Source organism: Pleurodeles waltl, chromosome 6 (genome assembly GCF_031143425.1).
Source record: "Pleurodeles waltl isolate 20211129_DDA chromosome 6, aPleWal1.hap1.20221129, whole genome shotgun sequence".
Lineage (NCBI taxonomy): Eukaryota > Metazoa > Chordata > Amphibia > Caudata > Salamandridae > Pleurodeles > Pleurodeles waltl.
The window spans coordinates 488855400-488882769 of record NC_090445.1 but is presented as its reverse complement, the minus strand read 5'-3'; the positions used below and the strand labels follow the sequence as shown (position 1 = coordinate 488882769).

The 27370-nt window shown below is 42.7% G+C and overlaps 1 protein-coding gene across 3 annotated transcripts in view; it reads right to left on the bottom strand.

Moving 5' to 3' along the window:
- Positions 1–27370, bottom strand: part of HSD11B1 (hydroxysteroid 11-beta dehydrogenase 1) — a 238792-nt gene that overhangs the window by 11177 nt on the left and 200245 nt on the right. For all 3 annotated transcript variants that reach the window (XM_069238630.1, XM_069238628.1, XM_069238629.1), the window contains exons 5-6: positions 10954–11139; positions 10129–10272 (exon numbers count right to left, since the gene is read on the bottom strand). In XM_069238630.1, the coding sequence (XP_069094731.1) occupies positions 10129–10272; positions 10954–11139 (330 nt within the window). The remainder of the gene's footprint in view (positions 1–10128; positions 10273–10953; positions 11140–27370) is intronic.

Here is a 27370-nt window from a genome sequence, read left to right as displayed (position 1 = left end):
TATGTGATATATGTGCCAGGTCTAATTCAAGGATGACCGTATATGGTCAGCAGTACCCCTTTTCCTTTTATCTAGTCTCATAAGAGGACTAACGAGGAGTGGTTCAATAGGAAGTAATCTACTGTGAACAAACCCAATGTAAGCAGGAGAGGGATGTGTATTCCCTATCTTGTGGTTGTGTCAAACGCCGTGGGTCGTGTAGACTATGGGCTTGAAAAACATCTCTCTGGATCTACAGTCTCTAGTGTTGGGTCCTGATCAATGTAGCAATGGGTGCAGCACCAGACTGCATTCTCCACCCATTATCACCCTGGTTATGTTGATCTGCATCAGGGTTCTAAATAAAGAGAAGAAGAAAGAGACTCTGTCCTGGTTAGGGGTTGCAAATTGATCCTATTATTAGGGTTCAATCCTGTGTTTTGAACTTCACAAATACGTTGCAGTCAAACGGGTCCATCCATATCAAAATAGTATAGAGGAGAGATCTGTAGAAGAGAATAACAACTCTGCACTTCGTAAGGGATTAATTGTTGCTAAAGGGGCCATGGGCACTAGGAGTGTCTAGAAGGAGGCTACTGCTCATGACTTCATCCACTGAATCCCTCTTCAATCTGATCAACTCCAAATGTGTTTCCTGCAGTAGGGATATGTCAGGGATCTCTGAGGCAATGTATGTGAGTGTCTTCTTCTTAATATAATGAGTAAGGCCACTGACATTGAGGGAAATAGTACAGATATATTTAGTTTTTTGTTGAGAAGCCATGATGCGTGGTCAGAATATTATAAGTAGTGGTGAGGAATATGAGACCCCATACAGTGGGTGTACCTGTGCAGTGCAGGGTGATATCTCTAACCACGCCTCCCATAGGCACAACGAAAGGCACAGAGAATTTGAGGATCAGGATGATCTTGACCAGTTTAATTTGGCTGGGTCGGAGTTTGACTGTGGACGGTGGCAAATTTTGGGTGATTTCTATGCTGTCCGCCAAAACAAGGGCATTGGGGCATTGACCCCTTTTTTTGCAGTAGGAGGGCTCCTGAACATGACACCTATTGTCCCTATTTTGCTCCATCGTTGTGACACCCTACAAGCCTTATAAATCAAATACTGTTTTATGAATTGTTCTGAGTCTTTCTTCCACCTCATTAATCCCCGTTAGTCACCCCGATGGCACTGTATAAAATGTTTGCTATAGAATTATTCAGGGAACATGATTTTCTCTCTTGTGGAGTCACTACTTTTGTTTTATCCATAGCCCGACAAAAAAAGGGAAACTCTGAGTAATTGTTTTATTTTGTTAAATTTAAACATTATTTTTAATTATCTGGTTATTAAAATGTTTTCATATTGAAACAAGTTTTAAAATAATTTGAAATAATTTAGAATTTTCAATTTGCCATTAATTTTGTTTACAGTTTGTTTATGTATTAGTGTTAGTGCCTATATAAGGATATTTAATACATTATGAATGCTTAATTGGTTTATATGTTTTGATCTACAATATTTACTTTTGTGAGATAAATGCATAATTTTAGGAAATGTTGGTGCATTTGGAGTGGGTATTGTAAATGTTAGGTACTCAAATTCTAAGAGTTCCCAGAAGTTGGCTAAGTTTTGAATGTAAATATTAAATCTGACTTCCTCAAAGTTCAAAATCTGTCCTTCCCACACTATAACAATGTCCCTACTGTGGATAGGTTTTTAATGGGAATAGTAGTTCTGACCTCTCCAAAGGTTGCTACATTTGGAGTTGGAATAGTAAGTCTGAGGACTCCAAATTCGAACATTTTCCCCTGAGTGCCTAAATTAGTAGTGGAAATAGTAACTCTGATATCCCCAAAGTCCAACACTTTCCCCAGTGTAACTGCGCTTAGAGTGGAAATGGTGAATCTGACATCCCCAAGTCCAACACTTTCTTTAAACTGGCTAAATTTGTAGTGGGAATATTACATTTGTCAGAAGTCCAACACTTTCTCCCACGTGGCTACATTTGGAATGGGAATAGCATATCGAACCTCCTTAAAGTATAAAACTTCCCCAATACTTCTAAATTTGGTGTGATCATTTTCTGATCATTTTTATTCATATTACATAGTTAGTAGTTTTTATTTTTAGGCTTTACACAATTTGTAATAACATAAAAAACACAACATTTTACGTGTACTACAGAATCAGTGTGCATACATTTTTTCACGTTATTATGCATTCATTTTTATGTATTAAAAATACTATAAATAATTATCAATAAGTTTTCAGAATTTTTAAATATAAATAAAATACACATGTAAAAATATATAAGTATATAACATGTAAATATAAATTAATATTTTATACTGTATACATTTGACAATAGCAAAAACAATTAGAACGTTTGAATATTTTATAGTATTATAGAAAAATGAATAAAAACATACATTAATTCATGTCATTATTTTCTATGGGATGTTAGTCATTTTTTATGGCAATTTTTCTGCTATTTTCTTTTATTGCTAACTTTAATAGTTTAGCTTGATTTCGCTGTTTTGACTCTACAAGGGTTTCTGCAGCCACAGTCTCCTGTACCTGGTCTCCAGTTTAGGTGGGACTAATTTCTTATATTTTCTGAGGGTTCAGTGTTTGGAGGGAGGTTTAAAAAGTTACTTATGTTAGCTTGTTATAGTAATGTTTCTATGTTAGTTATTGTTGAAATATGTATTAGTTATGTTTGGTGAGTGAGGTAGGTTTTTTTGTATTTTTGTGCAAGTGTTTCTAATGATATGAAGTTGTACTTTGTTTATTATGTGGGTTGTAAAGTTTGTTTGGGTGTGTTTGCATGTTATTATTTCACAGCTTTTTAATGTAGATATCTAAAATTCACTTTCTTCCGGATGTGTTTAATTTTTGTCAATGAAAAATAGTTGGTTAATTTTTTAGCAAAATTATTTTTTATTTTTCTTTGATTTTTCTTGTTTCTTTTTCTGAAAAGTGTATTTCTTTTTTCAGGTGTTGAGTGGATTCCCTGGAATTTGTTTGTTGTATTGTATTTACTATTTGTGTATAGTTTATTTTAGCATTGTTTAGCGTGAGCCCCTTTAAAAGGACATTTTGTATGGGCATTGGTTTTTATGGTCATTATATTTTTGTCAAAGGCTTCAGATACAGGACTTTAAGTTTATTTTTAATTTCCATTATGGTATTTTGGGTGGGAAAGTTAATGTATTTTGTTTTTTATGTTATGTTATAATGTATTAGTGTGTTGATCTATTATTTTAGAATATGTGTACAGGTAACAAAAAAATGTTTTAGTTGTGTTTAATATTTATTTATGAACAACAATTATTGCAATGTTTAGCTATCATTCTGAATAATTTAGTATTACGTATTTATTAGATTTTTCAGACTGATGTTTTAAAAATGTTTTAATAGTATTTATAAATATATAAACATTAAAAATGTATTTTATGTCAGTGGGAAAGGCTTTAAATATGTTTTTGTTTAGTTTTTAAAGTAGGGTTCTTGGTATTGAATCTTGAGGCCTGATTAGGAGTTCAGTGGATAGGATGACCCATCCGCCGAATATCTGACAGGGAGGTTGCTACATTGCTGGCTACCTCCCCGCCAGGCCCATTACGACTTTCCCGCTAGCCTGACGGGCGGAAACCAAGGTTTTCGATTGTCATCCCAGTGGGACAGTGGGAGCAACATTAATCAACTCGAAATCAAGCCAGCAGCAATGCGGCCGCCCGCAGGGTAAACGAGTAGTCTTGTACGGCTGACTGTCTGCACAGTCAGTATTTCAAGGGTGCAGGGCAGGGGACCCCTGCACTGCCCATGAAACAGTCATTGACAGAGGCACTTGTTCTGCATCAGCCTTTTCATGGTAGTGAAAGTGCCTTAAAATGTCTGGCAGAGAACAAGGTCATAATCAGCAGGGCAGTGCTGCATGCAGTGTCGCCCTGGCTGATTGCGACCTGCACGCATCGTCAACCCATCTGGATCACTGATCCCGGTGGAGATGGTGGTACCCTGGCAGTCTGACCACCAAGGTCGTAATGTGGCAGTCAGACCGCCACAGCAGCAGCTTTCCTGACTGCGAGCCTGACGGTCTAGTGACTGCCAGACTCATAATCAGTCCCTAGGTATGGTATGTATTTGTCTACTTTAAGGACTGTTCAATTTATAGTTCCTGGTAGCTTTGTTCAGTTTTTTTGAGTGTGTTTAAAAACTGGCAACTGCAGGATGGCTTCTTCCAAGTACTCTTTGGAATGAATTGTGCCACTCTTCAACTGCATTATCTGTCATGGTTCCTTGACATGATGCTGTAGACATTCCACCAGAGAATATGATACTTGGGTTGTTGTCTATATTGTGATTGGTGCAAGCAACCAATCTAAGCGTCCTCAAAGTAATACATTATTGGGGCAAGTTGAGTTTCATGTGTTTGATAGTAGAAGGGTTCTGTTTACCTTTTTGCTGCTAAGCCTGCCCTCCACCCACCGTGCTAAGCCTTTTTTGGCTATTTAGGGTAGTTTGGGCTTAGGTCTCATAACTTTTTTTCCACATAAGCTATCCATGCCAAATCTTTGCCATTTTTTTCCCAACATCGTGGAGATTCTTAAGGTACCTCGAGTTTGTGGATTCCCTTGGAAAGGATCGAGAAATTACCCAAAGTACAGCGAAAAAAATTCTTTTAGAAATTTTTTAAAAAGTGCTGCAGAAGAAAGCGTCTGTTTTTTCCCCTGCAAATGGTATCAACAAAGGATTTGCAGTGCTAAAATCACCATCTTCCGAGCTTCAGGAACACACAGAGTAGAGTCAGAAAACCAACATTTTCAACACAGTTGCAGCAGTTTACATACCCAATTTTCCCTATTTTTATAAATTCAGCCTCATTCCAGTTAGTGACAGAAATTGGTGTGAAATCAATGGTGGATCCTAAAAAGCTATACAATTTTTAAAAGTAGACACAATTCTGAATTCAGGAAGGGGTCATTTGTGTAGACCCTTTAAAGTTTTCCCCTATAGAAAATAACAGTTGAAATGAAAAAATAGTGAAATTGAGTTGAAAAAAGAAAGCAATTTCTTTCTATGTTTTTCATCTGTAACTTCTTCTCACTATGGCAGATTTTTAAAAGCAATATACTGTTAAATCCACTGGACCCTTCTGGTTGCAAGGATATATAGCAGGCCTTGAAAAAAATACTCACCCACTCGCTATATCAATTTTAACTATTTTTAGGACCTACTTGCCCCTTCTGGTGAGTTGGCTAATAAAAGGTGTTCTGTTCAATGAAAGTGAAAAAGACGGCATTAACTCTTGTTCTTGTTACATTTGATCTATGTTCAGAGATAATCAATCAATCAATCATAGTATTTGTAGAGCGCACTACTCACCCCTGAGGGTCTCAAGCCGCTTTTGAGGGGGTGGGGTGTGGTACTACTGCTTGGACAGACAGGTCTTGAAGAGTCTCCTGAAGTTCAGTAGGTCCTTGGTCTGCCATAGATGGATGGGGAGGGAGTTCCAGGTCTTGGCCGCGAGGTAGGAGAAGGATCTGCCGGCGGATGTTGTCCTGTGGATGCGAGGGACGGTGGTGAGGTTGTGATCGGCAGAGCGGAGCTGCCAGTTCCGGGTGTAGAAGGTGAGACGATTGTTGAGGTATGCTAGTCCGGCATTGTGGAATGCTTTGTGGGCGTGGGTTAGGAGTTTGAATGTGATCCTTTTGTTGACGGGAAGCCAGTGTAGGTTTCTCAGGTGGGCTGTGATGTGGCTATGGCGTTGGATGTTGAGGATGAGGATGAGGCAAGCGGAGGCATTCTGTATCCGTTGCAGTCTTTTCTGGAGATCTGCCATGGTTCCCGCGTACAGGGCATTGCCATAGTCCAGTCTGCTGCTGACGAGGTCCTGGGTAACCGTCCTTCTGGTTTTGGTGGGCATCCACCTGTAGATTTTGCAGAGCATGCCATGGGTATTGAAGCCGGAGGACGAGACGGCGTTAACTTGCTGGGTCATGGAGAGCGATGAGTCAAGGATGAAACCCAGGTTGCGGGCATTGGTCCGGCTCCCAGTGAGGGCGGCCACCAGGAGGCGTCTCAAGCGCAGGGGGTGGGCCCGAAGATGAGGACCTCCGTCTTATCTGAGTTAAGTTTTAGTTGACTGTTCTTCATCCAGTTGGGTACGGCCTCATTACCTTGTGGAAGTTGGTTTTAGCCGTGGTGGGGTCATTCATGAGAAGGAGGATCAGCTGGGTGTCGTCGGCATAAGAGATGATGTTGAGTTTGTGAGATCAGATGATTTTGGTGAGCGGTGCCATGTAGACATTGAAAAGCGGCGGGCTGAGGGAGGAGCCCTGTGGTATGCCGCAGATGGTCTTGGTGGCTTCAGATAGGAATGGTGGGAGGCAGATTCTCTGTGTTCTGTCGGTAAGGAAGCAGGTGATCCAGTCCAGGGCCATGTTGCGGATCCCTGCGTCGTGGAGGCTTGTGCCCAGGGTATGGTGGCAGACGGTGTCAAAGGCGGCCGAGAGGTCCAGGAGGATGAGGGCTGCTGTTTCGCTTTTGTCCACGAGGGTCCAGATGTCGTCGGTTGCAGCGATGAGGGCGGTCTCGGTGCTGTGATTGCTGTGAAAGCCGGATTGAGACGGGTCCAGAGTGTTGTTTTCAGAGTCAGTTCAGAGTTCACAGACAGAGTCAGTTCATCCTTTTTCATTCTGACTGCAGAGTTTCAGGAGGTTGTAAGTAGATCTGTCTGACCTGCTGTAAAAAGTATGAAGTGAAAGGTTGTGTGGGTTTTTCCTAACACACAACATTTAAATACCGAAGGCCCTAATTAGGAGTTCGGCGGGCAGGCAGATTCGTCCACCGAACCTCCGACGTGGAGGCTGCCACCAGACTTGCTACCTCCCTGCCAGACCCATTAAGACTTTCCTACTGTTGCTGTCATCCACAGCAGTGTTGATTTTGTTGTGTTTCGGAGAGCATGAGCAGCACCATGATGTTTTTGAAAGACACCATGGCAGCTTTGAATGTGTATAGCTGCCTGCAGATGAGGGTCTCCCTTTATACTGTTGTGTTTCTGCATTCTGAAACATGGTAGTTTCCGGTGCGGAGCACCGGCTCTTATTTTTGAGGGCCGGCGCTTAGTTTTCTACATCAGGCATTTACTGGGAGCAAAATATACACAAGGGTGCTGATTCAAAAGCAATAATAATAGACATGGCTATTATTACAGTAATTCTGGAAACTGTGACAATGCTTCAAGGGCTAAAGATGTCATCAAGTGGATAAGCCTTAACAAACTGCCTTAAAGTCATTCAAAAGGAAGGTCTACCCTTTACACTGGCCTTCCCGATATCATGCTGCTTGCAAAGCACCATAACCCACTGCAGTCAGAGGGAGGGTGAAGTTTGGCTCAGAATAGGAAATGCAGTTTATGTGAGAACTAGAAAATTGGTGACGTACACCACTGTAGGTTTATTTGTATGAACACACACATTGACAACATGTATGCCAAGGCAGATTTTCTTTCAAGAGGGCCTTGATGGGAGAGACAAATTCCATGAATTTAGATCCTTCTTTAAAACCAACCTTCTCTCAACCCTCGAATATAAAATGGTAATTTCAGATTGCTTAAAAGCTTGACTATTATATCAGGTAAAAAATCTGTGGCTTCATTTATTATAGGATAGTAGACAGTTATAACAGATTTTATGCTTACCTACTTAAGTGTTGAGGGTGTGAACTAGGGGCATCAACATCATAAGGTACCCTTCTGATTCTACAGTACATGAAACAACTTATCAATTGAATAAAACCACTTCTAATGAAGAAGACGGATCTGCTTAAAGCAATTCAGCCGGAAGTGAGAAGAATTTCTCAACCATAGGAAATATTAGAGCTACCCATGGGAAGTATACCACGATTCATGAACAATGCTCGCTTACTAAATAAAAGTAAATAAAAGCACAAAATAAGTTTATTGCCCCAGAATCATTTAGTTCCTAGCACCATCATTAAAACTCTCAAGACTGCCAGACTCGCTGTCGCGATCAGACTGCCGCTGCTTTGAAAGTCCCACCGCCACATTACAAACCTGGCGGTTGAACCACCAAAAGACCACCATCTCCGCCAGGATCTTTGATCCCGATGGGATGACAGCGGTTGTGGTTGTAATCAGCCATGGCAGTGCCGTATTGATTACAACCATGTTCTCTGCCAGCCTTTTCATGGCAGTTCAACCAACATTGAAAGGTTGGCGGAGAACAAGTGCTGGGGGCCACAGGGGGATATCGGCACTGCCCACAGCATTGTTGTTGGCAGTGCTGGGGCCCCCATCCCCAGCACCATGGGAATGTGCACTGTCTGCTTAGCTGAGAGTGCGTATTCCAAGGGTGATACAGAGGCCCAATGTGCGATGGCCATGTGGAACCGAGTCCAATGCTGCTTGTAACTAGCCCCAATGTCTCTGTTTTTATTTCTCTGGCCGTATAACCTAGATCAGGGAGATTCATCTAACAGAGTTAAGAGGTGATATCCGGTAAGAGTTTAATCTTCCCTACTTTTTAATCTTTTATCTTCTTCATGCCCTCCTAATTCACATATAAGATTGCAAAACAGCTACTAACTGAAAATGAGACATGGACACCACTACCTGTTATCCTTGAATTAATTTATTGGTGCACCTTTACTTCCCCTTTAGATAGTGTTTGACAGCTCTGACTATGTAGCACCATCACACCACTTGAATTTTAGCAGCAGGGTATTAGTACAAAAGGCCAGGAGAGCAAAAGATTTCCAAAGACACTAGCAAAAGTGAGAACAGCACAGAAAAACAGTTTGCTGTCAATTGTAAAGCCATTACCTTGATTTACACATGGCTGCCTGGTGACTGCACGTCTGCCCTACTTTAGCAGGCCCACAAACATTATACATTATTGAGATCGGACACACACCAAAAAGATGTGGAATGGGTGACCATAATCTATCAGAAGTGCTTATGGGCACTAACTGAAACATTGTGGGTGGATGTTATCTGATTGCCTGGCCACTGAATGTATGCAAAATGTTACTGTCTTTATTTAAGTACCAGAATAGGGTGCACACTATTACCAAACCAGCTAATAACTTGTAGGTAGAAAGGAATTATGGTCTGTATGGTTCTTTTAACATTTTCTGCTAAAACCTTGCATATGAGATGAAGTTTAATCATGATTTCATTGACATTATATTCATGATACTTTTAGATATGCGTTTGTATTCCATTGAAAGCTAGCATCAAAGACAAGATGTTTTGTAAATGCCTACTTACTCACATAGGGCATGATTTAAAGTGTGGAGGACAGGATTTATTCTGCCAGGGAGATAGAGTAAATTACTGCATTTCTCTAACGGATTACTTGCCCTTTACATTTGGAAATGAAAGACAGCCCTGCAGAGACCTCTTAACACTGCCTTGTCAACTCTGACAACTCTGTCAAACATAATAGCTGCCCATCAAACTTTTAAGTTGTTTTTGATTTTTCAAAAACAAAATCCCACTTTGGGATTTTATTTGGGAAAAAACAAAAGCGAAAGACCCCCACATGATGAGAGTTGCCTCCCATGGTGCAGAGGTTATTCAAACAAATGTCACTGCCCCTTGCTGCCAGGTTTTTCAAGGGTGGTAAGAGAGAGAGCGAATACTGACCAATTGACGACCATTCTAAAAGATAGACCCCCACATGATGGGAGCTGCCTCCCATGGTGCGGAGGTTATTTAAAAAAAATATCACTGTCCCTTGCTGCCAGGTTTTTCAAAGGTGATAAGAGAGAGCGAATACTGACCAATTGACCGACCATTATAAATTGGGTGGGAAGTGGAATTGGCAAAACTCAGTTGGTTCATTGGAGGAGTATCTCAGTGACAGAGCCAGAGTAGGCTCTGTTGCTGAAATACGTCTGAAAGATCTGCCTGCCTTTAAAGATGGACAAAAGGTAAGGTATGGCAGCTAGATTACTCTGTCACAGCTGTAATCTCTCCATCAAACTCTAAATCAGACCCTAAATCATCTGTCATTATTGGTGTTATACTTACTCCCATTTACACTTCATGCATGCATACGTACATACACTGAAAAGGAAAAAACTCTTTCTACCCCGGTGTGTAGTCTTACCTGTGTCAATGTAACTCAGGACACAAAGGGTGATGGAGACATTTGTCTTCTGAAAGTGAAACTCTTGTCTCAGAGAGCTGAAAAACCCATCAAGCGCGAACTTGGTTGTGGAATATGGAACTGAAAAAGGGGATCCGTATTTTCCTAAAAGGAGCAAAAAAAGCACAACTTATTTGAAATCAGTAATATTCCACATATACCAGAATTTCCTCTGATAGCCAAAAACTTCACTGAGAAAGTTTGTAGGCTATGTAGCATGAACCAAATTAATACTAGAATAGATTATTTGTATTACACTGAGCCGAGTTTGCATAAGAACTACAGGGAGAGTGTAGCATTGAATATCAACTCCCAGAATATTGTGGTATAAGAATATCAAAGACAGAACATTGAGGGACAAAATACTAAAAGGTAAGTGATATAGGGAAGCATAGACTTACTATTCCTAACTCCACAGCTACGTTCCTTGAAGATATATGTGCCACTTAGGTAGATATATGTGGCGCTAAGAATAGAAAATCTAGACTTACCTGTCAATATTTTTTATTGTTTTGCCGTGATGTCCCATCAATATTGTAAGTTCAATATTCATGTTGTATACTGCAGAGGGATATTCCCATGGCATGTCAGTACTGTTTTTTTCAAACTCATCGAGCAGAACGCAACTATGGTCCCCAAATGTTAGGCTACTGCTGCCTTCATTCGTATTGATTATGCCATAGTTTGCATTCTCTTCCACTTTTAAGCCAATAGTCGGATTTCTTGCCATTGACCAGAAACAGCAACTGTAAACCACAGTTCATTTACTATTCTACACCAACTCACCTGCCACTGATGAAACAACGATGATGCTGCCACCACTTTCCTTCAACATTGGCAATGCTGTGACAGTCATGGTGACATAACTCAGGAGATTGATCTCCAGCAGTTTTCGAATGTGGTCAACATTCCCATCGAAATAGTTAAAGTAGGTATATCCAATGTGGTTCAAAATCAGGAAATCTAACCCCCCTGCAAGGAAACAGATGGGGCATATGCAGTTTAGAAATTCCAAAAGATGAGATTGTTAAAAAGCAATGCAACAGAACCCGTCATGCAGTACCCTTCATACCATAACCACACTGGAATTGACAGTTGGTTCAGTGCATCATCCTGCACCCATTTCATACCCAAGTTCACTGTAGTTCACTGCACTTTGACTGTAAGAAGATATTATGGACCTGATTCACAAAGGTAACTTACACCTGAGTATGTTTACATTTTTGAGTAAGCTTACTTTTTGGTATTCATAAACTCCACTTTTGTAGTAACTTATACATTTGTAGTAACATACACTATTGTTTTAAGTCCAGCACTACATTTGTAGTAACATACACTATGGTTTTAAGTCCAGCACTACAATTGCTACTCCCTGGTACTGCAACACCTTTGCATAGAATATAATAGCGGTAGGGCCTTAAAATAAAACCCCATAGGAAATAAAGTTAAATCATTTAAAATAGTTGAAATAGCTAAACAACATAAATAACTGTGAATGATTGTTGAATACATGGAAAATGGCACATGCTTATTACTTAATTTAACATATGTATAATTAAATATGTACTACAGAATATTTAATCATGCATATTAAAATATGTATAATTAGATGTATATTAGATATGCATATGTACTACATGTTTATGATTTAATTATACATGTATGTAATTAAATTATACGGATTTACAATAAAAAACCCTATAGGAAATTATGTTACATTAACATAAATTCTTTAAAAAAAGTTAGACATATAAATAAATATAAGTTAAGGTTACAAACTATGAAAATAGTACATATTTATCATTTAATTACAAAATAAATATTTTACAACTAAATAATTCCAAGTTGGTCGTATGTTTTGAGACCCCATGTTTTCTCTGCCCCTGAAAACTTTCTAGGAAGGAGCTGAGGTGGATGAGATTTTTTTGGAAGACTTATTTTTCCTCTCAACATCTGATAAGTTAAGTCTCACTGTTCATATTTGGACAGGTGTCCCTGGCTGAAAACACAGAAAAATGGTTTGAACATGTAGTATTGTGCCTGCGTTATATTGATGACTTATTTATAATCTGGCGATGTGCTGAGGGATATGGAAGTCGAATTTGTATGAAACTGAAAAAAATTATTACAATTTAAGGCGTACTTTGAACATGAGCACAGCGATAATTACCTTTTTAGATGGCGTTTTTGAGGTACAAGACAAAATGGCTTACAACCAGACTGTTTCGGAAGTCCAAAGCCGGCATCAGTGTGCTGCACACTTTAAGCAGACATCCAGAGCCTATTAAAAGGAGTATCCTGTATGGTGAGATTTTGAGAGCGAAAAGAAACTGGAACACAGAAGACTTATTTCAGGCAGAACCGAAGGTTATAACAGATAGATTCAGAAACAGCAGGAACCCTCCTGGGTTTTGGAAAAAGCAGCTGAAGGAGTCAAAATGAAGACAAACTGAAAATGTGACAAGGTCGTGGGCAGTGCAGGGGACCCCTGTGGTCCCCAGCACTTTCTTTACACCAGTCTTTTCATGTGGCTAAACCGCCATGAAAAGGTTGGTGGCAAGGGGGCTCGTGATCAGCATGGCAGCGCTGAAATCAGCACCCCGTGGCTGACCTTGAGTATGACCATCATCAGTCCATCAGGAACCATGTTCCTGGTGGGGGAAGGGGATCCCTGGTGGTCCGACTGCTAGGGTCGTAATGTGGCAGTCACACAACCAGGAGTGCGGAGGTCCGACAACCATAGAGAGGCTGGTTGTCTCAGGACCACTAGCCTCATAATGAGGCCCAATGTTCCTGGTGGGGAAAGTGGGTCATAATGTAGTGGTTGGAACACCAGGAGTACAAGGGTCCAAACACCATCAGGAGAGCCTTGTAATGAGGCCCAAAGAACATTCAAGAAAAGGAGATGGGTGATATGAGTCATAATTACTTTTAATGAGAATTTCAACAAGGTCACAAGTATTTTCCAGAGGAATTGATAGATGTTACAATATAATACCACTTTGAGTAACCGATGGAAGCCTGAAATTAACATGCAGAAAGAATAGACCTCTTAGAGATTATCTAATGCAGAATGAGTACTCAGATCAGAAGTCAGGGACTCTCAGTAATCAGAAGGGTTTTTCTCCATGTAAAAAATGTAAGGCATACAGAAACATTGACGCCATAAAAGAATATCCAGTACCTTATGGCAATGGCACTATACGGATAATACAAATTTTAGTGTGTAACACCAGCTATGCAGTGTATGTCCTTGTGTGCCTGTGCTGAAAATGGTATGGAGGAAGCAGAATACATCCAGTTAAGAAGCACATACTAGAACATATGCGGGCCACAGATTATAAAGACAAACATTATCCTCTGGCAAGGCACTTTTCAGAGGTACATTTGGTGACAGAAATGTGCTTAAGTACTAAGCAATAGAACAGGTAACCAGTCATACTAGAGGTTGCAACAGATCTCTGCTATTAAGGAGAGAGTCTAGACACATAATTGATATTGAAACGAAAATCCCTGTTGGCCTGAAGAGTGAAGAAGAGTTGAAAGTGCATCTGTAAAGTTTGACATACCTAGAGTTATGGAAACATCTTTTTTTCTCTGTTATCTTTAGATATGATGATGTGTGTCTTTATATCTCTTTTTTTTTTCTTGGACGCAGGAGGAAGTGGAAGGGACTCTTGTTCTTGGAGCGCGCAGTGGTGGGGATGACTGGCCTTTGTCCCCTAAGCTTTTCTCCAAAATGTATAAGGAATGCTAATTTTCTAATGTAAGACTGCAAATATGCATGGATTCAAACCTTTCAGATCCTATAAGTATATCTTGAAACACTGACAGTAAAAATCATTGAAAAATTGGGTGACATTTTCTGTGCTGCTGGGCTGGGAATGTATGGACTAAGATTTAAGTGGTGGGAATGGATTAAGAATTTAAGACAATTGCGATGGACAGGGTGAGTACAAAGCAGGAACCCTTTAAAGACGTGTTCACTTTTGACAGCAGCAGATAAACTGGGACCATGGAGAGGGGAAAAGCCACCAATTAAGTATAAAACAGCACTGCAAAAACGGTGAAAATTTGAGAAATTATGAAAATGTCAACTTAATAGATGGTGGAAAGGTACAACCCTATAACAGTATCTGAGTGTAGAGATAATACCACAGGTCCTCTGTATATTTACACAATACCAACACATAGGAGCCTAAGTGATGATCTTTTACAAAAATGAGTTGAGAACAACACTAGCTGTTTGAAAGGAATAATGAATAATACTGATCACACGTGCATGGAAAGAGTATGAGGAGACTGTGAAACTATTTGTAGTTCTTTAGAAAGAATTAGGCCAAACATAAAGTTAAAACCTTCAAAGAAAAGATGGGACAAACATAAAGTTAAAACCTTCAAAGAAAAGATGGGGGGAAGGGTACAAAAACTATGAGGATGACATCAAAAAGTGGAAACATTGAAATTCCAAAGAGACAAAATGGATTATGACAATGGGGGAGTGCTTACATTTGCAAGAAAATCTGATTACGCTACAGCCACAGAAAGGGCTCAGTCAACGGTTGAAACACATGATGGTGAGGTGTCAGAGAGTAGCCCAATTATAAGCTTGGATATTAAATAAGAGCCTACAAACACAAAAGATAATCTAAATGTGGGTAGGACCTATTTAAATCTCTTTATTTGGCATTAAAAAGGCAAACAAAAAAAGGAAAATGTGGCAATACTACAAGCGTATAGTGCTTGTCTTTAATAGCCCATATGTAGGTGAACATAGTAAACCGCATACAACACTCCCTTCCCTTCCCCTGAACACGTAGAGCTAGAGAACAGCATGGAGTGTGGTATATCATGAGTCTAGTAGCGTCATCTTAATTAGATTCTTCAGAGTGCGTGGCGATAGTAAGGTCGGAGAAATCTGGGACAAGTGAGTTCCCAGAACTTCGCAGAGAGGCGATGTATGGACACCACAATATGGATCCCCTTGTGCAGTGAGAGTCAGAGTAATGTTCTCCACATCTAGCATGTACCAAAGGAAGATTAGCCATCCCTGATGCATGGGAACAAGGCCTGTGCCCCCGTGTGTCAAAATATTCTGAACAGCGGCTCCCAAAGCAAGTTCAATCTGTTGTCCCCTACAGGATTTGAGTGGAAAGGTGAGTGTGTTAGGTAGCCCCAGAATCGTGTTAGCAGGGAATCGAGGCAACTGCATTTGTAGGTGAGTGTCAATGTCATCAAGAATCTTCGTCCAGTAAGCGGTAAGTTTGGGGCAATCCTACAGCAGGTGGAGAAGTGTCCCTGGGGATCCACAGCCACAGCAGCAGTCGGTGCTTCACATGGGGCTGCCTCTATGCAGGCGTACTGGTTTGAGGTGCCAATATGTGACAATTTGTGTGGCAGTATTTATGCTGGCTCTGTTGTGGGCTGTGTATCACGCCCAATAGTACACCTCCCCCCCACTCCTGCTGGGCCAACTTTTGCCCAAGTTCCTAGTGCTTTTGACTTGCAGTTTTAACCTATGGGGTGGTCTGTCATATGAGGCTATATACTTCAGTTACAAGGCGGCTATCTGATGTTTTCGTCACCAACCACTTCTCAAAAGATATAAGGGAGTGTTGTGCCAGCCAATATTGGATTTGGAGGAAGTGCAACCTTTCCGTTTCCGGTAACACGTAGCCCATGCAGAGTTGGTCAAAATGACAGGAGACCCTCTTCATCAAACATGTGACCTACGGATTGGCACATGACTCTTTGCCATTGTTAAAACGTCACCTGTTCAAAGCCTGGGGTCAAATCTGCAATGTCTGTTATCGGTGCCAGCAGAGAGGGGAACAAGGTCAAGCCTCTCTCTTCTCCCACGTGGGCCAAGACTTCTGATGTAGCTTTAGTGACCTGAGATAAGTATAGGCTTCTAGGCCGGGCTTTCTTGTGCAGGAAAGCAACTTTCCACAAGTGCTGCCCTGCAACCGCCCAGTCCATAAATAGCAAGTGCTTCACTGATTCCTCTCCAGACTATTCAACCAGGAACCGAAGTTGCGTCCCTTGATAGTATTGTAAGAGATTTGGTATGCCCACGCCTCCATCCCACAAGGGTTTACAACCCTGTTCCCTCTGCATCCAAGATTGGCCCTTCACCCATACAAATCGATTTATGTCAGGTTGTAGCACTTGCATGGAGCCGTCGGGGGGGGGGGGCTCTACTGGGAGAACTTGAAATAAGAACAAGATCTTTGCCAGAGCTGACATATTCAGGGCAGCCACTCAACCAAGTCAAGAAAGGTGGTATTGTGTCCATCTATTCAGGTCAGTTTTGATTTGTTGTTGTGGGGTTTCGTGATTTAGAGTTGCAGTCACCCTGGCTGTTGGGGCTAGTTGAATTCCCAAATAGGGAATACAGGTAGCCACCCACTGGATGGGGTATTAACAGGTAAGCTCTGTCTCTGTAGCTGGTGACAGCAAATAACTGAGTGCCTGGGATTTATGAGCTTTACTCTGGAACTCAGCCATTTACCCGAAGGTCACCAGTTCAACTAAAAATGCCGGAAGCTATTATTATATTATCAGAGTGAAGATTAATAGTATGCTATTCCCCCTCGAAAGGGATTCCTGTAATAGTAGGGTTCTTGCGTGTACACTGGACGATGTCTTCCATGTATAATGCAAATAGCAGTGGTGAGAGTGGACACCCCTGGTATGTGCCGCTGCATATGGGAAACAGGTTTGATGCCTACCCGTTCACTCAGACGGTCACAGTGAGGTGGCCATAGTTGCTAAGAACCCAGTTAACAAACCGCTTGCTGAAATTGAAGTGTTTAAGTGTGGCCTCCAAATAGGGCCAGTGGACCCAGTCAAATGCCTTTTTGGCATTTATAGCCAAGAGCATTCTCTCCCAACTGGGGCACTGGGCTTTGTCGATCAAGCGCATGATGCGCTTTGTGTTGGTGCATTGGCGATGCGGCACAAAACCCACCTGGTCCAGGGCAATTAGGCCTGGCATGAGGGGGCCAATGCAGACAGCTAAGATGATGGTGAATAATTTAATGTTCATGTTGAGTAGGAATATCAGGCAATAAAAGACACATTGTCGTTTATCTTTCCCTGGCTTTGGGGTGACCACTCCAGAGATCTGCCATCATGGAGGGAGGCACTGTGTCTGGGCTCTCGAATAAATTGAAAAGTCAGGTCAGTAGAGGAGCAAGTCTAGTACAAAATGTTTTATAAAAGAGCACTGGACAGCCATCCAGCCCTGGGGATTTGAGGAGTTGCTGTCAATCAATGGCAGATATGACTTCTTCAGTCTGGATCAGCCGATCCAGAGTAGCCATCTGTTCTGGTGGTAGCCACGAGGTGCGGGCCTCCTGAAGGTAGAGACCTGGTCCGTCCCGAGGCACTATCCTCTGTGTATATCTCTTTATGGAAATCCCTAAAAGTAGAGGCGATGTGGCCATCCCCAGTGAGTTCATCTGTACCTAGTACGGAATGCATTCCCGCTGCTTGTCACTGCGCCCTTAGTCTGTTGGCCAAAAGGCACCAACATTTGTCACCTGTACATAAAAGGAATGCCAGAGTTGTACTTAGCCCTATCAAAGTCAAGGCCTGCTAGTTCTGCATGGGCCCCTTCCAACTGGCGCCAAATTCTCAGGGCATTGGTGCGCTTGTGAATGCGTTCAAGTTCTTGTACCTGTTGGGTCAATCACTCCTCTTGTCCCTGTGGAGTTTGTTGTCTGCAGCTGAGACAGCAATCAGCTCCCCTCTGATGACAGCTTTCAGGGTTTTCCAGAGTGCGATAATGGAAATTTCAGCAGTGTTGTTTAGTGCTAGGAAGTCTACTAGTGCCCTGTTGACTACTTCGGATCTATGTAGTAGGGTTTAACGCATCTGCCATGACCCAGGAGGACGTCTCACCAGAGGTCAATTTATAGTGAGAGAGACCCTTGCATGATCAGATAAGGAGTGGGGCTATCTTTGAAGCTGTAACTAAAGACTGAAGTTTTTTCGTACCCAGGAAATTATCTATGTAGGCGTATATTTTATGTGCGTGTGAGTAGAATGTATAGCCCGACTGTGGAGATGCAGTTCACGCCAGATGTTTCCCTGACCCATCGCCTTTCGTTAAACTGCACCCTCCTGGGACAGGGCCACAGTATGTTCTTAGCATTGCACAGGTCTGTCCAGGTGACTGTTGACAACTAAGTTAAGCCCTCCCACCCCCTTAGAAGCACCAGCGTGGCCTTGGTGGGCATCAGGAAACAAGCCTGTCTGTCATTAAGGAAGTACACGGTCCCTAGGGTAATGGTTTGGTCGCCTAACTTCACTGAGTGGGCCAGTAGTCTGCTTTTGATTTCAGCTGGTTTCGGACCTATTTTGCCACAGAAGGAGTGGGACACCAGTATTGCAGCTCCTGTGGTTTTGGATGGGGTAGATAAAAAGAATTGTCACGGGAAGGCGTGCGAGTGCATTCTGTGGCATTCACTACTGATTAAGTGAGTTTCTTGGAGGAGACAGAGGTCTGCCCCAGACAGTTCCAGGCATGACAAAATGGCACAGCGTTTAAATGGATTGTTAAATCCTTTCATATTAAGGGTGATAATCTTTATGGTGTTGTGCATGGCAGGTATGTGGTGGACATGCAGTGGAGCACCCTGAGGGTGAGGGCTCTGGCCACCCTTCACGGTAGTTGACTTTGACTATGGTTTGGCCAGGATAGAGGTGTGTCAGATAAACCATGTAAAGTCATGTTCTGCAAGTTACCCCCAAAACAAACCAGAAAAAGAAAAAATATCACACAGAACAACATTGTGTATAGGCCTAGTCAGTGCTCTCTGTCAAGCTGAATGTCCATCTCTGGTGGTGATTCTAAGACTGATCAAAAAAGGTCCTGCAAGTATGCTCCCATGTCTGCACCCTCCATGCCCATTAGCACACCCTTGATGAATATGCTGTTGTGCCGCAATTGGCTTTCCAAATCTTTGGTGTGGGCGAGCAGGTCGAGCTGTTGGTCTCTGAGTCTAAGAATCTCCTTTTGCAGCTGCTCAATTCCTTCATCGCGGCTCGTTTCTAAGGTGGAGATCTTGTCCCCATCTCATTTAATCGGGGTGGACCACTCTGAAGTCTTTCTTGACTGTTTGGAGGTCATGTTGAAGGGAAGCCAACAGAGCCTTTAAAGAAAGAATGGGTCACTGGGCCTTCTGCATCTTCACTGTTGGTCACGGGGTCTGGACTGGGTGGTAGCGAACGGCTGCCAGCCAAAGTCACAGCAGTCTTTGCTAGCATGTCTTTCAAAGTGCGGTCCTTCTTCCCATGCACTACAACCATAACTCCTAGTGTTGTCGAGGCTCTGAATTGAGGAGAAGGCATAAGGGGCCTGTAGTGGGAAATCCAACATGGCTGCCTCGAGGGCACCATCGGGAAGGACAGAGAAGGCACTAGACGGTGTGCCTAGGTCTGCAGCGGAGTGTTCTAAGAAGGACGGCGAACAGGGAGGTGAGCGTCATCAGTCAGTGGAGATAGAGGAAGATGTGGACGGCGAACGGAAAGAACACACAGTGCCTGGCGAAGCCGTAGCAGGACGGTAATAGCAAGAAGCCACCGGAGGAGGGCTGAAGCCTGCATACCTCAGAAACCTATGACCAGATGAGGAGGCTTGACCACTAGAGGCTCGGGAATGTGACCAGGAGAAGAGCCAAGAGAACCTGACCGCCGTGGCTCATACCCCAAGTCGCGACTTGAGGCAAGTTTGAGATTCCCCTTTCTTTGCACATTTGTGGGGGTGGCAGAAAGGGTTTAAAGGTGTGCATCTGCCAAGGTTGACAATAAGTGGTAATCTGGGAAAGAGGAAGGGAAGCTGTCACAGCCCCCTCTTAATGAACTTTTCACTGTGTGGAGCACTACGGTGTTGGTGGCAGAGTATACTTGAACTGCAAGAATAGGTTCTCAGGAACCTCTGTTGTACTCCTGCGGACATGAGGCACATGTGAACTGGAGATTTGTGACGAGTGGGAGAAGAGACATGGGCCGGAAATGAAGAGCACAGTCTTGTCTGGACTAAACAAACACTTACTAAATTCACCTCTCTATGGTATTGCCTACAATGAATGACAGCAATCACAAAGAAAGCTCTCCATGTGCAGCTTCCTCCACTACATCCTGTCATCAACCTCTGAGATAGCAGGCCTTGGCAGGCTCCAGTTTTTGTGTCTGTTGAGTGACAGTGCTTCACAACAGCTGGCAAATGGCACTCCAGATACCTGAGCTACGCCACAGCCAGTAGGACTTCCAACACTGTGAGGGGGGCGCAAGTTCTAGTTACCTTAAGGCACAAGTTATTGTTACTTGAGATAACTTTATCAGGTGAATTTCTATAAATTTATACATTTAAAATGTCAGCCTCACTATAATGTCCCTGTAACCTTTGCTTTTGTAAGAGAATATATATGGAAAATGTAACTTACCCAGTGTACATCTGTTCGTGGCACTAGTCGCTGCAGATTCACATGCTGTGCACATCCCGCCATCTGGTGTTGGGCTCGGAGTGTTACAAGTTGTTTTTCTTCGAAGAAGTCTTCTTGAGTCATGAGATCGAGGGACTCCTCCCATTTCGGCTCCATTGCGCATGGGCGTCGACTCCATCTTAGACTGTTTTCCCCGCAGAGGGTGAGGTAGGAGTTGTGTATGCTAGTAATAGTGCCCATGCAATGGAGTGAATACGTATGTACATAATGTAGTTTAAAGTAATATATTTACAAATTTACAAATGTTCAAGATCAACTTCTAAACGGCTACAGGCTCCCGGGGAGGTGGGTGGGCGCATGTGAATCTGCAGCGACTAATGCCACGAACAGATGTACACTGGGTAAGTGACATTTTCCATTTGATGGCATGTGTAGCTGCAGATACACATGCTGTGCATAGACTAGTAAGCAGTTATCTCCCCAAAAGCGGTGGTTCAGCCTGTAGGAGTTGAAGTTGTTTGAAACAATGTTCGTAGTACTGCTTGACCTACTGTGGCTTGTTGTGCCGTTAACACATCTACACAGTAGTGTTTGGTAAATGTATGAGGCGTAGACCATGTAGCTGCCTTACATATTTCGGTCATTGGAATATTTCCTAGAAAGGCCATGGTAGCACCTTTCTTTCTAGTTGAGTGTGCCTTTGGTGTAATAGGCAGTTCTCTTTTTGCTTTAAGATAGCAGGTTTGAATACACTTAACTATCCATCTAGCAATGCCTTGTTTAGAAATTGGATTTCCTGTATGAGGTTTTTGGAAAGCAAAAAATAATTGTTTTGTTTTTCGAACTAGTTTTGTTCTGTCAATGTAGTACATTAATGCTCTTTTGATGTCTAATGTATGTAGTGCTCTTTCAGCTACAGAATCTGGCTGTGGGAAGAACACTGGTAACTCTACTGTTTGATTCAAGTGGAACGGTGATATGACTTTTGGTAAAAATGTAGGATTTGTCCGAAGAACTACTTTATGCTTGTGCATTTGAATAAATGGTTCTTGTATGGTAAATGCTTGAATCTCACTTACTCTTCTTAGAGATGTGATGGCAATTAAAAATGCAACTTTCCATGTTAAGTATTGCATTTCACAAGAGTGCATGGGCTCAAAAGGTGGACCCATGAGTCGTGCCAAGACAATGTTGTGGTTCCATGAAGGAACTGGTGGTGTTCTTGGTGGTATAATTCTCTTTAGGCCTTCCATAAACGCTTTTATGACTGGTATCCTAAATAGTGAAGTTGAGTGCGTAATTTGCAGGTAAGCTGAAATTGCGGTAAGATGTATCTTAATGGAAGAAAAAGCTAGCTTTGACTTTTGCAAATGTAGTAAGTATCTTACGATGTCTTTGGCAGTTGCGTGTAAGGGTTGAATTTGATTATTATGGCAGTAATAAACAAATCTTTTCCACTTATTTGCATAGCAATGTCTAGTGGTAGGTTTTCTAGCTTGTTTTATGACCTCCATACATTCCTGTGTAAGGTTTAAGTGTCCGAACTCTAGGACTTCAGGAGCCAAATTGCTAGATTCAATGATGCTGGATTTGGGTGTCTGATCTGTTGTTTGTGTTGCGTTAACAGATCTGGTCTGTTTGGTAGTTTGACATGAGGCACTACTGAGAGGTCTAGTAGTGTTGTGTACCAAGGTTGTCTTGCCCATGTTGGCGCTATTAGTATGAGTCTGAGTTTGTTTTGACTCAACTTGTTTACCAGATATGGAAGGAGTGGGAGAGAGGGAAAAGCGTAAGCAAATATCCCTGACCAACTCATCCATAACGCATTGCCTTGAGACTGATCTTGTGGGTACCTGGATGCGAAGTTTCGGCATTTTGCGTTTTCTTTTCTTGCAAATAGATCTATTTGTGGTGTTCCCCAACTCTGGAAGTAAGTGTTCAGTATTTGGGGTGAATCTCCCATTCGTGCATCTGTTGGTGATCCCGAGAGAGATTGTCTGCTAAGTGATTCTGAATTCCTGGAATAAATTGTGCTATTAGGCGAATGTGGTTGTGAATCGCCCAATGCCATATTCTCTGTGCCAGGAGACACAACTGTGTTGAGTGTGTCCCTCCTTGTTTGTTTAGGTAATACATCGTTGTCATGTTGTCTGTTTTGACAAGAATGTGTTTCTGGCTTATTATGGGTTGAAATGCTTTCAGCGCTAGAAATACTGCCAATAGTTCTAAGTGATTTATGTGAAACTGTTTTTGCTGAGTGTCCCATTGTCCTTGGATGCTGTGTTGATTGAGGTGTGCTCCCCACCCTATCATGGAGGCATCTGTTGTTATTACATATTGTGGCACTGGGTCTTGGAAAGGCCACCCTTGGTTTAAATTTATACTGTTCCACCATTGAAGCGAGGTGTATGTTTGGCGGTCTACCAACACCAGATCTAGAAGTTGACCCTGTGCCTGTGACCATTGTGATGCTAGGCACTGTTGTAAGGGCTGCATGTGCAACCTTGCGTTTGGGACAATGGCTATGCATGAGGACATCATGCCTAGGAGTTTCATCACCATTTTGACTTGTATTTTTTGTTTTGGATACATGGCCTGTATTACATTGTGAAATGCCTGAACCCTTTGTGGGCTTGGAGTGGCAATCCCTTTTGCTGTGTTGATTGTCGCCCCTAAGTATTGCTGTGTTTGACACGGCAGAAGGTGTAACTTTGTGTAGTTGATTGAGAAACCTAGTTTGTGGAGGGTTTCTATGACGTACTTTGTGTGTTGTGAACACCGTTCTAGCGTGTTGGTTTTGATTAACCAATCGTCTAGGTGCGGGAACACATGTATTTGCTGCCTTCTGATATGTGCAGCTACGACTGCCAGGCATTTTGTAAAAACTCTTGGCGCAGTTGTTATTCCGAATGGCAACACCTTGAATTGGTAATGGACCCCTTGGAATACGAACCTTAAGTACTTTCTGTGTGAAGGATGTATCGGTATATGGAAATATGCATCCTTTAGGTCTAGTGTTGTCATGTAGTCTTGTTGTTTGAGTAGTGGAATTACGTCCTGTAATGTCACCATGTGAAACTCCTGTTCCTTTCTGTTGGTTTGGTACTAATTCTATTGCTTTTTTCTGTAGCAATGCCTGAACTTCTAGTCCTAGAAGATCTATATATTGTTTTGACATATTGTGTGTTTTCGGTGGGATGTTTGGAGGGAATTTGAGAAATTCTATGCAATAACCATGCTGGATAATTGCCAGTACCCAAGTGTCTATTGTTATTTCCTCCCAATGTTTGTAAAACTTGCTTAGTCTCCCCCCCACAGGTGTTATGTGTTGGGGATGTGTGACTTGTAAGTCACTGCTTGTTTTGAGGAGTTTTGGGGCTTTGGAACTTCCCTCTATTCTTTTGGAATTGTTCCCCTCTATATTGCCCCCGAAACCTTCTCCGCTGATATTGGCTTTGATAAGTGGGCCTTGCTTGTGAGGTTGTGGCTTCTGTAGGTTGACCTCGAAAACCTCCCCTAAATTCTGTTTTGCAAAATGTGCCTCTGCTCTGTGGGAAGTAGAGTGCGCCCATGGCTTTTGCCGTATCAGTATCTTTTTTGAGTTTCTCAATAGCAGTGTCGACTTCCGGCCCAAACAACTGCTGTTCATTAAAGGGCATATTCAGCACAGCTTGTTGTATTTCCGGCTTGAATCCTGACGTACGCAACCATGCGTGTCTCCTGATCGTTATTGCAGTATTTACTGTCCTTGCAGCTGTATCTGCTGCATCCATTGCTGACCGTATCTGATTATTGGAGATACTTTGTCCTTCTTCCACCACTTGTTGTGCCCTTTTCTGGAACTCTTTGGGTAAGTGTTCTATGAAATGCTGCATTTTGTCCCAATGAGCTCTATCGTATCTTGCCAAAAGTGCTTGTGAGTTGGCAATGCGCCATTGGTTTGCTGCTTGTGCTGCAACCCTTTTACCCGCAGCATTGAATTTGCGACTCTCCTTGTCTGGAGGTGGTGCATCTCCCGAGGTATGAGAGTTTGCTCTCTTGCGAGCTGCTCCGACAACCACAGAGTCTGGTGTTAATTGCTGCGTAATATAAACAGGGTCTGTTGGCGGTGGCTTGTACTTCTTCTCCACTCTTGGAGTTATGGCTCTACCTTTTACAGGATCCTGAAATATTTGTTTTGAATGTTTTAGCATTCCCAGGAGCATAGGTAAGCTTTGGTATTGGCTATGAGTGGAGGATAGTGTATTAAACATAAAGTCATCCTAAATTGGTTCTGTATGCAAGGTGACGTTATGAAATGCAGCTGCCCTTGAGACCACCTGCGTGTAGGATGTACTGTCTTCAGGTGGCGACGGCCTCGCAGGGTAACAGTCTGGGCTGTTATCTGATACCGGAGCATCATAAAGGTCCCATGCGTCGGGATCATCTTGACTCATTGCAGTATGAGTCAGAGATTGCATCAGTGGTGGAGTGGCTACCGGTGATGTGTGCATTGGTGGTGGTGGAGATGGTGGCGGAGTTGTTTGTCTTGCCACCTTTGCCTGTGGCTGCTTGTCCTTTTCTTGAAAGGCAAGTCTTCTTTTCATCTTAATTGGGGGAAGAGTGCTTATCTTCCCTGTGTCTTTTTGAATGTGGAGCCTTCTTTGAGTGTAGTCTGGCTCTACTGATTCAAGTTCTTCACCGAACTTATGTCCTTGCATCTGGGAGGACAATCCCTGTTCCTCTGAATAGGAACCTGTTTTCGGTTCCGAGGCTGGATGTTTCGGAATCGAAACCTTTTCGGTCGCCTTTTTGGGCTCCGAGGAACGCTTTTTTATTTTCGGCGTCGGGGTGTCTCTGTGCTGAACCATTTCGGTGCCACTGTCTCGGTGCCGAATCTGCTCGGAGCCGCTGTCTCAGGCCCGAGATTGCTGTGTGGCGGTATCTCGACCGGAGTCGGATGACTTCGCCACAAGCGTGCCCTTTTTCGGTGCCGATGATCGGTCACCTATTTTTCGGGTTAAGCCATGGCCTGTTGGCGGTGGCGTCCCCTGGGCTTTTGTTGTCTTCTCGTGAGATTTATGTTTCGACGTCTTACTCACGGTTTTCGGCGTTTCTTCGGGATCGAGCTCGTCCGAGTCCGATTCATGGATGGAGAAGGTTTCTTCTTCCTCCTCTAAACGTCCTTGTCCTGTCGGCACCGACGCCATCGGCAGTCTTCTCGCTCTTTGGTCTCTTAATGTCTTCCTCGACCGAAACGCTCGACAGGCTTCACAGGTATCCTCCTTGTGCTCTGGAGACAGACACACGTTACAGACCAGATGCTGATCTGTATACGGATACTTGTTATGACATTTTGGGCAGAAGCGGAATGGGGTCCGTTCCATCAGCCTTGAAGAGACACGTGGCCGGGCCGACCAGGCCCCGACGGGGAATCGAAAAAACCCCGAAGGGCCACCGGAGCTCTTCAAAAGTTGGTGTCGATCTGTTGTAACTAACCCGATACGAGCGCAAACAATACCGACAATTTTTCCGAGATTCTAACTAACTTTCCGATCCGAAACACGGAGCGAAAAGGAACATGTCCGAACCCAATGGCAGAAAGAAAACAATCTAAGATGGAGTCGACTCCCATGCGCAATGGAGCCGAAATGGGAGGAGTCCCTTGATCTTGTGACTCGAAAAGACTTATTCGAACAAAAACAACTTGTAACACTCCGAGCCCAACACCAGATGGCGGGATGTGCACAGCATGTGTATCTGCAGCTACACATACCATCAAACATATATATATATATACACACACACACACACACAAATATCCACCAACAAAACGGTCCTCATTGCAGTGCGCATTTCATACTTGTGCAAACGTGAGGAATGGACAGTTCCTCTTAATTTCTTAAACAAACAATTGAAAACAATTATAACGTTGCACTCCAGGAAAGTTCATATGCTTTTAATTCAATCGTGTACTCCACAAAACATCACCACCATCACCACTGTGCTAATGTTTTTAACACGATGGGCGCTCAAATTCTATGACATCTAAACATCACTGATGATATCACAAATGACATCACTGATGATGTCATCCAACCTTCTTTTGTGCACATTGCTCTATAAATGGGTACAGCATTAGAGTTCTGAATGTGAGTACAAAAAGAATTTGAGGCATCATTACCTCCCTTAGGTGTAGCGGGCATGGGTTATGTTCCACATTGATCCTATATCATGCGCTTCACAGGTAGTATAGTTCACATTAACAATCAACCACAGATATATGGGAAACCTACAATGCATACAGTGTTCAATCTGTTCTTAAAAAACAAAAAACTGAATCTCTATTCCAAAAACAAATACCGTCCCATGGACAGTTATTATCTGTATCAAACCCATGACCATCACTGAACCTGCATTGACAGACAAGTTACTTACCTTCGGTAACGCCTTATCTGGTAGATAAAATATAGAGTTGCAGATTCCTTACCTTAGAATCTACCCAAGGCGTCAGTCTGGATCGGGAGATTTTTCTCGAGAAGTAACCCTATGTGCCATTAGGTGGCATTGATTGGCTTCACGTCTGGCGTTGGCATAGTGCGTGCTGAATATGATGCTGCGAGTCCTTTGTATAGGCACCACACCGGCATGGTGACATCAGATTCTCTTCATGACTTTCCACGGCAGAAGCGCAGAACCATGAAGAATACTGACCACTGGTCCATAAACACTAGGGCCCTGAGAGAGAGTCCCTGTCCCTAGAATTAAGTTCT